Source organism: Oncorhynchus masou, chromosome 12 (genome assembly GCF_036934945.1).
Source record: "Oncorhynchus masou masou isolate Uvic2021 chromosome 12, UVic_Omas_1.1, whole genome shotgun sequence".
Classification (NCBI taxonomy): Eukaryota; Metazoa; Chordata; class Actinopteri; order Salmoniformes; family Salmonidae; genus Oncorhynchus; species Oncorhynchus masou.
Window position 1 is genome coordinate 69,522,202 of NC_088223.1, and position 12,819 is coordinate 69,535,020.

Genomic DNA, 12,819 nt, shown 5'->3' on the forward strand with positions numbered 1-12,819 from the left:
CAGGACTTGCAGCACAATCTGCATGATTTCTATTTTACAGGCTGACCACACCGCTCATGTTGCAAAATAAATGTAGAAATCTATGTTATTCAATTATTGCACCCACAATGCTTGTGCGCACCAACGAGCATGTGCGTTGCCAAGGGCTAAAATAGAAATCAGTTCTATTTCTGACGCAGATCGCGTTGCAAGTCCTGCCTCTCCCATCTCCTCATTGGTTTATAGAAGCAGGTACCCACATGCCATCTCCTCACTGGTTATACCCACGTGGGTGACTGAAAGACAGTGGCGGTAATGCATCTCATTTATAAAAGTTGCCAATCGCAATATAAAGTCAAGAGAAGAAAAGCCTGGAAGGAAGAGAGATGACTAGAAACAATTTGGTTGACTGTTTTATGTGTGGATTAATTGGCAGAGTAGAGGACCTTGTGCATTTCAGGTAAAATAACAACTCAATGTTTATATCCCAGGACAAATTAGCTAGCAAGTGCAAGCTAACTAGCTAAATTGCCATAAATGTTTAATGCTTTTCGAACCTGTCCCCAAATTAATAAAATTGGTTCAGAGTTTGTTTTGATATTTTAACCTGCCTGTGGTGACTGCGTTTGGTTTGGGGGGACAAAATCATTTTATGCACGATGGAGCACGATGCGCAGGCGCGCAGCCGGTTTGGGATCCGTGTTAGCCCTTGGCAACGCAGACGCTAGTTGGCGCCGCGAGCAGTGTGGGTGCAATTAATTAAATAATATTGATTTCAAAATGTATTTTGCAAAGCTGGTGGTGTAGTCAGCCTTTTACAGGATCAGTTGAACCTGGATGTAAATCGATTACATTTGATATATTTTGAAGTATTATGATGCATGCTATTCGAATATATATAATATCATGTGTACCATTTGCAAGTCTGGATAATGACACAGCAAGAAAATGTGAGAAAGCAAAAAAGAGAGATAATCATGCCCTGCTATCAAAGGAATTCTAACCTTTTCAAGAGCAGGCTACAGTATTTGCGCTCCTCTCAGGTAACGTCCTTGGAAAACCCCTATCTGTATTGATTGTGTGGCCGTATAAACTACACCCCTTGAATGTCACGATGATTACGATGGAGCGAAATGAGGAGATTGATTGAATATATGATAGCTAGAAAGGGAGGAGACAGGTTGCCAAGGTGAATGTAGACTACGTTATTCTAGCCCTGATGACCAAATAGCGCTCGTAATTGCCGCTCGTCGTTCATGAAAGGCGATACCAAGGAACCAGAGGATGTTCGCGTGGAACGGAGGCGTAGCATCACTCACTGAATGGCTGCATGCTGTGTGGATGGAGAGGAAGCAATTTGCGCTCAAGGCAACAGATCAAAAACTTTATGATATCTGTATTTACTTTATTGATAAATACATCCGAAACACCTTGGTTCATCTGTTTCCCTAATCTGTGAGCTCCATTTCACGCCATTTCAATGGAACGGAGCGAGTACTGTCTCTGAGTTCAGTTCATCAGGATAACCTATCAGGACGCAAGGAGACGCACTGGCAACAAAGGTAAACAACGAGTTGCATTCACATTTTCATGATCAGATGTTATGGAAATGGAAGCTGTATCTCACAACCTGACATTCATCAGGTGCGCATGCGAAATAAGTATTGTTTCAGGGGCGTCATGCACCCATTATTTTAGAGGGGGCTTGAAGTAGGCTACATGAAGATGGTGTGTGTGGGGGGCACATAAGTAGAAGAATTTTGCATTTTTCAAACACATGAAACACATTTTTCCTCCCATCTAGAGCCACAATCATTCTATGTAAAAGCTATGTCTATTTTTCAACAGGTTATTTTAGCTAAGCTGGTAGGATGAGCTACTCTATCTTGATTGATAGCCCAAAATGGCTTGATAACAATTATGGGGTTGGTTGATTGGGAACCTACACTATATATACAACCCTTCAAATGAGTGGATTTGGCTATTTCAGTCACACCCATTGCTAACAGGTTTGGGAAGGTTGTATGCAAAATAAGCATAGGACAACCCCATATGGTTCTCAGAATGTTATGTGCTAGCTGAAGTGCTTAGCAATTTGTGATTCGGTCGGTTAAGTTTCTGTTCAATATATGTATTTTTTTATATCACGGATTCCGTTTATTAAAAAATAAATTAAGTGCACTATGCATGATGTTGTTTGAATGCTGTAAAAACACAGAATAAAACAAAAGTCCCGTGATGGTAGTGACTGCCCATTACTGCTTATCACTTAACCATCATTTATTCACATTATTTTACTTTTATAAAATATTTAAGTCGTTGTGTATTTTACATTTGTTTTATTTGATGACTTTATAATTTCATACCAAGTCATCATCTCATCTCTATAGAGCTGCTGCCAATGCTGTCTGACAATATCACTATTTTTTAGTTCTTCAAAGTAAATAAGGCATACTTTTATGACTGCTGAATACCAACTATCAATCACTTAGATCATGTATTTCCATGTGAGGCATCTCGCGAAGCAACAGCTCCTTTCTATATCACCTCATGGTCAAGCATTCTTCTCTATTCAGTAGAAGGCATAAAAGAAACACAGACCGGACAAGTACATTCGCAATGGATTATGGTCATTGTAGTTAATTACCACATTTTATGAACTAAACTATCTAGAATATTGGCCTGTTGGAAACTAAAACACCCTCTACTACATCGCACAGTTCAGGCTGGATCTGCTTTATCTCCAGAAAAACTGCGATGTGCGCATCGAGCTCACAGAATAAAACAAAACGAAATGGAATTCAAATAATTGAACCGACATTGGTTCATTAGTTGTTTAAAAAAACAAAAATAACCAACATGTTGGTTAATCGCTCTGCACTAGCTATCTGGGAACGATTAGCAGGATTGGGTCCCATTTAGCACCCATATAAAGGGCCCTGTTTTCCCAAAGAGATCTATGTACTGTTCTGATCCATCCTCTCTGATGTGTGAAACTGATACTCACTCTTTGAGGTCACCATCATAATGATGTTTGAACAGCTGAGATAATTTACTAGACAGGCCCGTGTCCATGTTTCTGATATTGCAGCGTCGTGTTTTGAAAATATTGCCTATTTCATAATTGATAATGATGGTCCCCTCCACCCTCTTTCCTCTCCCTGTTTGTTGAGCAGCGTAACGTCAGTAGTACTCCATAAAGGTGCTAAAATCCATCGTCTGGGGTACAGCGCATCAGAGGGGGGGACTCGGAACGCCTCGGAACCTCGCAGAACCCAGCGTGAGTGTTTGGAACCCCTGGGTCTGGCCCTGTGTCCTGGAGGAGGCAGCTGTGGGACAGACTGGCACGTCACGTGGCGCTGCTCTGCCTGACCCCCTCTCCAGGCCTCACCCCTCAGAGGGCCCACTCCGTCTGCCTGGTGTGGAGAGGAGCAGGCCCTCAACCTCAGTGGGAAGGAGGAGTAGTGCTCTGTGTTTTTTTGTGATCAGAGTTTCCTAAGCAGTGATTTTTCAGGATACCTGGACGGTGGATGTGATTTAGACTGAGTTTTGCAGTGAGACTGGAGTGAGAATGTAGAAGATCACCTTGTTTTACCTCTGAAGATCAACAGGACATCTGATTTGAAGTGACCTGCAGGCTGGAAAACAACTGATAATACCTGGCCTTTGGACTAGAGAAGAGCCTCTGAGACAGTGCTGTTGTTGTGTGTGTGTGTGTGTAAGCACACTAGACACCCAGTCCTCTTAACAGAATCAGGGCTGTTCTGTCACACTGATATAAGAGGATTACAACTCAACAGAAGACTACACATTCAACCAAACTCCTCAGGAGACTGGAGCCCTATCTTTCTTTTGAATGTTTTCCCTTGTCTCCTCAGTGGCAGCCAGTGCTATTTGATTTAACGTATCTTCCCAAGTCTAGTTGGCTCCTCATTTCACGCACCTCGGTAGTTCCAAGTCAACTAGTTCCTCATCACCATGGTGATGTCCCAGGGCACGTACACCTTCCTGGCCTGTTTCGCTGGGTTCTGGTTGGTGTGGGCTCTCATCGTCATGCTGTGCTGCTTCTGTAGCTTTGTCCAGCGTCGTCTGAAGAGGAGGAGGGAGGAGAGGCTGAGGGAGCAGTGTCTAAGGGCCCTGGAGATGGAGTCACTGGAGTGCCTGGGCACTGCGGGGTTGGCTGGGTACCCTCCATCCAGAGAGCCCCTCCAGTTCTGCCCCCCGCTGACCCTCTCCCCACCGCTGCACATTCCTCGATCCCTCCCCCAGGGCAGCTGGGCCTCCCAACAAGGTAAGGTACTCATTCTGCAACACTACTTTTTTACTAGAATGTTCTATAACACGCACGCATGCACGAACACACGCACACAAACACGCACACACACACACACACACACACACACACACACACACACACACACACACACACACACACACACACACACACACACACACACACACACACACACACACACACACACACACACACACACACACACACACTGGCCCGCTGAACAGGAACAGGTGTGGAGGGTAGGATTGACTGAAGATCAATTAGGGGGGTTAAGATTAGAGGTCGACGATTATCGGAATGGCCGATTAATTAGGGCTGAATTCAATTTTCATAGCCGATATGCCGATTATTAGTATTTTTTAAATTAGTATTTTTTATACCTTCATTTAACTAGGCAAGTCAGTTAAGAACACATTCTTATTTTCAATGATGGCCTAGGAACGGTGGGTTAACTGCCTTGTTCAGGGGCAGAACGACAGATTTTCACCTTGTCAGCTCGGGGGATCCAATCTTGCAACTACTCCACAAGGAGACTGCCTGTTACGCGGATGCAGTAAGCCAAGGTAAGTTGCTAGCTAGCATTAAACTTATCTTATAAAAAATAATCAATCATAATCACTAGTTAACTACACATGGTTGATGATATTACTAGATATTATCTAGTGTGTCCTGCATTGCATATAATCTGACTGAGCATACAAGCATACAAGTATCTAAGTATCTGACTGAGCGGGGATAGGCAGAAGCAGGCATGTAAACATTAATTCAAACAGCACTTTCGTGCGTTTTGCCAGTAGCTCTTCATTGTGCGTCAAGCATTGCGCTGTTTATGACTTCAAGCCTATCAACTCCCGAGATGAGGCTGGTGTAACCAAAGTGAAATGGCTAGCTAGTTAGCGCGCGCTAATATCATTTCAAAGTCACTCGTTCTGAGCCTTGAGGTGGTTGTTTCCCTTGCTCTGCATGGGTAACGCTGCTTCGATGGTGGCTGTTGTCGTTGTGTTGCTGGTTCGAGCCCATAGAGGGACGATAGCTGTACTGTTACCCTGGCAATACTAAAGTGCCTATAAGAACATCCAATAGTCAAAGGTTAATGAAATACAAATGGTATAGAGGGAAATAGTCCTATAATTCCTATAATAACTACAACCTAAAACTTCTTACCTGGGAATATTGAAGACTCATGTTAAAAGTAACCACCAGCTTTCATATGTTCTGAGCAAGGAGCTGAAACGTTAGCTTTCTTACATGGCACATATTGCAATTTTACTTTCTTCTCCAACACTTTTTTTTTGCATTATTTAAACCAAATTGAACATGTTTCATTATTTACTTGAGGCTAAATTGATTTTATTGATGTATTATATTAAGTTAAAATAAGTGTTCATTCAGTATTGTTGTAATTGTCATTATTACAAAAAAAATAAATTGGCCAATTAATCGGTATCGGCTTTTTTGGTCCTCCAATAATCGGTATCGGTATCGTCGTTGAAAAATCATAATCGGTCAACCTCGAGTTGAGATGGGAGCAGAAGACACATTTTTGTTGTTCACTGTAACTAATGGACAAAGTATATTGTATTGCATTGTATTGTAGAGAAGTCAGCCAGAGTTGATGTGGGCCATCATTCAAACAAGAGATACCTCCCTGGCCACCAGTGCATATCCAAACTATGGTAGCATATAATGATAATAAATTCCAAAAACTATGTTGGTACTCTTTTGGCCACTATTTCATTAATATAATTATATTCTTAGCTCAAAATATAACTATTCAATAGTAGTAGTCATTCATAAAGGGCACCATGCAGGGTTCAATATGGAACCATTTTAGTTCACTCAAGAAGAACCTCTAGGGTTCTGATCAAAGATAAAAGGATTCAATATAGAACTTTTAGGGGTTCCATATATTAATCAAGCAATAGAAGCCTTTTTGGTTCTATAAGAAACCTTTTTCTCTAAGAGTGTATGCAACTCTTGACAGCTTTCACATATTGTCCATTTCCAGTTCAATATGAACGCAACATAAATATACAAAGAGCATAACCCAGAAGACACCTGCAGTTTTCTGTACATTACAAGCTACAGCAGTGACAGCAGGGACTCTAAAGGCATTTTGCTGTAGGCTTTCATCATAGCTTTCTGCGTTCCTTTGTGGGTGACATGGTGACAGTTAGCGCTGTAGAGTAGGCAGTGCGTGGGCAGAGCGGTGACAGAGTTAGCAGCACAGCAGCCAGCGCAATGACAGACTGCTAGCAGCTCAACATTTAGTAGGCGCCAACAGCATAGCAGTCAGTCAGTGGAGTGAAAGGTAAACTAGCCATTGAAATAGACAGAGAGCGAGCAAGCACAAAAGCCAGATAGAGGAACTCAGTACCAGGGCAGCAGGACAGGGTGGTTAAGGCGAACACCTTAAAGTAGGAGGAATCTGCTCATTGGGAAGACAGCCGCTTATAAAGGGAAAGGAAATTCAGATTTTTATTTATAAAGGCAAGTAAGTTAGGAACAAATTGTTATTTACAATGACGGCCTACTCCGGTCAAACCCAGACAACGCTGGGCCAATTGTGTGCCGCCCTATGGGACTCCCAATCACAGCTGGTTGTTATACAGCCTGGAATCAAACCAGGGTCTCTAGTGATGTCTCTAGTGATGCCTTTAGCACTGAGATGCAGTGCCTTAGACCACTCTGCCACTTGCGATCCCCTCCCCCAAATGACATAGCGCCAAGAAATAAAATGGCCACAAAATGATTGATATTCAAGGCACAGCTTGTGTTCAGAAATGTAATTGAACAAGCTTAATTTACATTTTTAATTGCAATTTTCTCATGCAGAGATCCATCGGCCTGCAGCATTGGAGAGGGCATGTTCCAATAATACCTCCCACCCTGCACCCTGCAGCTGCTGCTGTGCTTACGTCATGTCCTTGGCGACAGTGGTGGGCCCCGGGGCCCCAGGGCCACTGAGGCTGAGATCAGCAATCATATCCCTAGGGGAGGTGGCTCCGCTCTGGGCTGTCCCTGAGCCATGTCCCCCCTTTCACCACCCTCCACAGCCCTGCCACCCCTCTGCTCTTGTTGGCCCTCTCTTTGTCCAGAGGCATTGCTGACACGGGAAACAAACATGACCACCTGGTTCATGAAACATTCCTCTCATCTCCCAGTGGAAATAGCTCCAGTGCTCTGGGCCTCTGTTGTTACTGTATCGAAGCTTGCTTAGTGTTTATTTATACATATAGAGGCTGGGGCTAATATTACAAAGGAGGCCAGAGCAGGGCGTTATGAACATGTGGTGGAAAAGGGATCATAACAACAGTGGTGTAATTGGTTGTGGAGATGTAGACATACGCAGACAGCAGATCTAAACATTACTGTCTCCATGATGTCACTTCCAACACATGTTGTGGAGATCAGACGTTCTATATCCTCAACATCAATTGGTTGTTGTGTTTTTAGTGAGCAGCAACATTTCTTCCAGTGGAAAAACACTCTGAAGTGCAAAGTGGTATCGCTCACTGCTTGGAATAAATAGTAGTACAGACAGACTGTGGGTGTGCTTTGAAAGAAATGGAGGCTGGGAAATGGAGTTTATGATTAACCATGTTATCCATGTTATGACCATGTCTAAGCGCACACAAGTACCTCTCTCTTTACCAGGCTGGGTTTCCACACATTACTAGAGGAATGATGACACTAGAGGAAGTACCAGGTGTGGTCAGAGGCTCCGAGTCAATCATGTCTCAGAGCTCTAAATCAAATCAAAACACATTTTATTTGTCACATACACGTGTTTAGCAGATGGTATTGCGGGTGTAGCGAAATGCTTGTCTACGGACAATTCCTTCAACCTCGCGGCTTGGTTTTTGCTCTAACATGCACTGTCAATTGTGGGACCTTATATAGACAGATGTGTGCCTTTCCATATCATGTCCAATCAATTGAATTTACCACAGGTGGACTCCGATCAAGTTGTAGAGACAGCTCAAGGATGATCAATGGAAACAGGATGCACCTGAGCAAAATTTAGAGTCTGAAAGCAAAGGGTCTGAATACTTATGTAAATAAGGTATTTCTGTTTTTTATTTGTAATACATTTGCCAACATTTCTAAAAACCTGTTTTCACTTTGTCATTATGGGGTATTGTGTGTAGGGACATGTTTTATTTAATCAATTTTAGAATAAGGCCGTAACATAACAAAATGTGGAAAAAAATCTACCCGCTCTCTTCTAATCTCCTCTACTCCCACCTTTTCTCTTCCTCTGAGTTTTCTCTCTGTGAGCTGTAAAGGGATTGAAGACAGATGATTGTGCTTTAATACATCAGTAAATTAGCCTCCCACTTGTGCTTGAGTGTTCCTGTCAGACAAATATCCCATTAATCTCTCTTCACACTGTGTGTGTGTGTGTGTGTGTGTGTGTGTGTGTGTGTGTGTGTGTGTGTGTGTGTGTGTGTGTGTGTGTGTGTGTGTGTGTGTGTGTGTGTGTGTGTGTGTGTGTGTGTGTGTGTGTGTGTGTGCACATGCACGCTTGTGTGTGAAGCCATTTAGCACTATAAAAAAACTGTCAGAATTGAGTCATCAAAGAAGCCTTTACTGTAGGCCACTGTAGTAATCACCTGTAGTAATCAACTGTAGTAATCAACTGTAGTAATCAATGGAATGCTCACCGCTCAACTTATGTTGATTCACAGTTTAAAGGCAAAGCTGTAAGTGTAGGACTTGGCAGTGGTATCAGTAACTCCAGATGTAAAGTCAGTCATTTGAGCTGACTGAGGCGTCGAAGGAGTTACATTAACATTATGTAATAGCCGGTCAGTTTACCAATGATGATCTCTCACACAACCCTGTCCACAGGAACCCTTACTGTGTCGATGGGAAAGTGGGAACTAATATACAAGTGTCTGTTTCTCTCCAGAGATGGACGTGTTTGGGAAGCCCCCCTGCTACGAGGAGGCTGTTCTGATGGAGGACCCCCCTCCCCCCTACTGTGAAGTGCTGGCTGACAGCCGGGGGGGCACCTACACCAAGCTCACCCCCCAGGCCTCCAGGCTGCAGCAGCAGGAGCCTGAGACCTCCAAGACTGCCCCTGTCACAGTGTTCTCTGAGCGGGGCTACTCCTCCTTGATCCGCCTGCCCCCCGCCCGACGCTGGGACTCCCTGGGTCACCTGCTCTCCACAATGGACCTCAACCACAACACCCTCCCCACGGAGCCCCTCTCTCTGCAGGCCCAGGCCACCGTCACCATGCCCCGCGAGGGCCGGACTCACACACACCCAGAGCTAGGGCTGAGAAGTATCCATGGGCTCCAGGGGCTCACGGGGCTAGAGCAGAGTTGTGGCTTACCCACAGCCTTCCCTCTTCTGGGTCGCAGCACAGCCGTGTAGGCCTGACTAACCCTCCTGGAGGTGGGGGTCAGACTGGAGCTAAGGACACTTGGTTGAGGTGGAGAGGCGTTGGGTTGGGTTTGAGGAGTTGCATCTGGGTTGTAGAGTTGGACTAATGATGAAGGGGATAGAGGAGGAGAAATGTCCTTCAGACTCCCAGCAGCCAGAGGTGTTGACAGAGTGAGATGGGACACCCTTTCTAAAGATGGTCTCTCTTCCCAGCTTTCCTCTCATCCTCCCTCCATTATCTGTCTCTCTCTCTCCCTCCATTTCTTTCTATTCTCTATATCTCTGTAGTTGTGTTGATCTCTCTATTCTCTGCAGCGTCGCAGCCTGATGCAGAGCAGCTATTATATGAGTCTGCTGTTGCCATAGCTCCCTGGAACTGTCTGTTGCCCATGACACCTTGGGCCCCTAGCGACCTCTCCTCCTCGCCGAGTTTCTAAAGACATTTCCATAGCCTTTCTTTGTATGACTGCAGGTTGAAAGAGGGGGAACTCTTTAATGACCTGCAGTAGCTCTGTGTTGCTTTTTCTCTTGATGTATAGTATGTACAGTGAAGGACCAAGAAAGACATGTTGGGGCATTCAGCCCAAGTAACTATCGCCCTGCTCGGAGCATTGCAATGTGCAATGGAAACTCTGTTTTGGATTGAAAAAGCTCTTCTTCAGCATTACTGTCATAACATCTTCAAGATGTTCTGAAGTGGACTATGAATATCAATTTGATAACCCCCAGCTGGGGATTGTTGCTCCTCAGTGTACAGCAACTGCGTGTGTGCGTAAGTGTGTGCCTGCGTGTGTCTGTCTGTGTGTGTGTGTGTATGTGGTTGCTATCTGTCCACGAGGGAAGTGTTTTATCAAGATTGTGATTGTAAATCCATTTCTTTCTTTCTCTCCCTGTCATTATCCCTCTGCCTTACTCTCAAGCTACTCATCAGGCTAGATGTCGCTGGGAGACGCTCTCCTTCGCATTGCCATGGGGGTGCTACAGTACATATAGCAGACACCATCACAGAAAATGTCATCTGTCATGGTAGAAAAACAAAGCTATCACCATGCACCAAGCAATTGCAGAGATGGGATTTCTGTTCCTTTTCCTGATTAAAAAAAAAGGTTTATTCAGCTATGAAATGCTTTTGCAGGGGGAATGGAATCTATCCAATCCTGACCTCCCTTACTACCCTGTTAAGCCTGTTAGGAACAGTGTTACCACCAAGGTCCACCGCTTTGTTATTAGCTGTTATGTAACCCAATTCAATCACATTACATAATCCACTGAAATTAATGGAGTATTTGATGGCCTGGGCTTACTTGGCAGTACCCTTGAGATGCTCGGACAAATTAGGAAGCTTGTCAGTGCAAAGCTGAAGTGCTGTCCTCAAGGAGCTTATATAAATGTAGAGATAGGGAACATACAGTACCCAAAGCCAGGAGAGAGAGAGATGAGAGGGAGAGGGAGAGAATGAGAGAACTACTTGAGGCCATGAGATAATGTTATTATTGAGAGGTAAAAAGTATTTCAGTTTGAATCTATACAGACAATGTCACAGTTTGTCCTGGGTTCTATTGACATATTACGGTAGTTTGTTGTTCTGTGTAACATAGCATTAAGTTTATTTTGGATGCTGTAACAGCTCTCGTCGAAAGGAGTGGACCAAAGCACAGCGTGCAAAGTGTTCATGATTATTTTATTTAAAAAAACACACAAACAAAATAACAAACGTGAAAACGAAAGCGCACAGTTCTGTCAGGCAGAAACACTAAACAGAAAACAAGATCCCACAAAAATGACAACTTATATGTGATCCCCAATCAGAGACAACGATAGACAGCTGCCTCTGATTGGGAACCACACACACACACACACACACACACACACACACACACACACACACACACACACACACACACACACACACACACACACACACACACACGGCCAAAAACAAAGAAATAGAAAACATAGACTTTCCCACCCGAGTCACACCCTGACCTATCCAAACATAGAAAATAATAAGGAACTCTAAGGTCAGGGCGTGACAGATGCTGATATTTAAGATATTTTTTACCAAAAGTATAGTCTACAGCAGGTATTCCCAAACTGGGGCAATGCTATCGGGGGTACGCCAAAAAAATGTGTTCCGCATTTTATTTAAATACATTTAAAAAATATAATTTTCTTCACATTTTCAAACAGTCCATTTATATTTTCCAACTTGGCTATATATTTGGGTGAGGTTTTTTTTATCGCCTGAGTAGCCTCGTTACACTGTCTTTTTTTTAACCATCTAGTGTTCAGCGAAATAACAACACAATGTCAAATACAGGTAGTCTAGTCAAATAATTAACATCCAATCACATTAACCATTACTCTCTCGTGGGTATTCCACTAACGGTCCGTATGTAGCCAAACGTAGCTGCTGCTCATTCCGTTTGCTCGAAAATTGATAAATGGTTAAAAAAAGTAAGGCCCTCGTCCATAGAGACACGTGCCAGCTCTACTGGTAGTACTGCTACTACCAGCAGTACTACACCTGCACCTGTCGACGACAAGTTGTTCCGCTTCCACATGCACATCCAATGCTAGCGTCAGTAATTCTACATTTGTTGTTAGCCCAGCTAGCATGGACACTGACAGTTGTGAATCTGTTGCAGCTGAAGAGCTACTGCCCCATTACCCGGGAAAGCACCAAACAATAGACAGGGACCATCAAAGAGGCACAAATAAGATGAGAACTACATTGATTTGAGGTTCACTTATATTGGGAGTAGCCACAGTGTGTTATATGTGTAAAAGTACTATCTCACAACTCAATGAAACCTTCACTCTTGCGCAGACATTTAGAAACAAAACATGGCCATTTTAAAAATAAGCCACAGGAGTTTTTTTGAGCAAGAATTAAGATGACTTTTAAGTATTAAGACATGTATAAAAGCAACAGACACCATTAATAAGAATGGTCTAGAAGCATCTTAAATGGTGAGCTACTGAGTGACTAGGACAGGCAAGCCCCATACTATTGTGGAGGACTTAATTCCTGCTGCCCCAGATATGGCTGAGACAATGCTGGGGGAAAAGGCCCAAAAAACTATAGAGACAAGGTCTTCATCAAACAACACTGTTTCACGACGCATCAGTGACATGGCAGGAGATGTTCT

At 43.6% G+C, this 12,819-nt stretch overlaps 1 protein-coding gene across 1 annotated transcript; it reads left to right on the forward strand.

The window, feature by feature from the left end:
- Window positions 1–1,112: 1,112 nt before the first annotated feature.
- On the forward strand, window positions 1,113–12,362 carry LOC135550728 (proline-rich protein 7-like). Its single transcript, XM_064981785.1, has 3 exons — window positions 1,113–1,541; window positions 3,156–4,270; window positions 9,189–12,362. The coding sequence occupies exons 2-3, from the start codon at window positions 3,958–3,960 to the stop codon at window positions 9,656–9,658; spliced, it is 783 nt and encodes a 260-aa protein (XP_064837857.1). The 5' UTR covers window positions 1,113–1,541; window positions 3,156–3,957; the 3' UTR covers window positions 9,659–12,362.
- The last annotated feature ends 457 nt before the right edge of the window (window positions 12,363–12,819 follow it).

Bases quoted from the DNA above. Each gene is read 5' to 3' on its own strand.
- LOC135550728 (XM_064981785.1), top strand. From the start codon at position 3,958: ATGGTGATGTCCCAGGGCACGTACACCTTCCTGGCCTGTTTCGCTGGG. The intron at 4,271-9,188 runs GTAAGGTACTCA...GTTTCTCTCCAG, and splicing joins CAGCTGGGCCTCCCAACAAG to AGATGGACGTGTTTGGGAAG.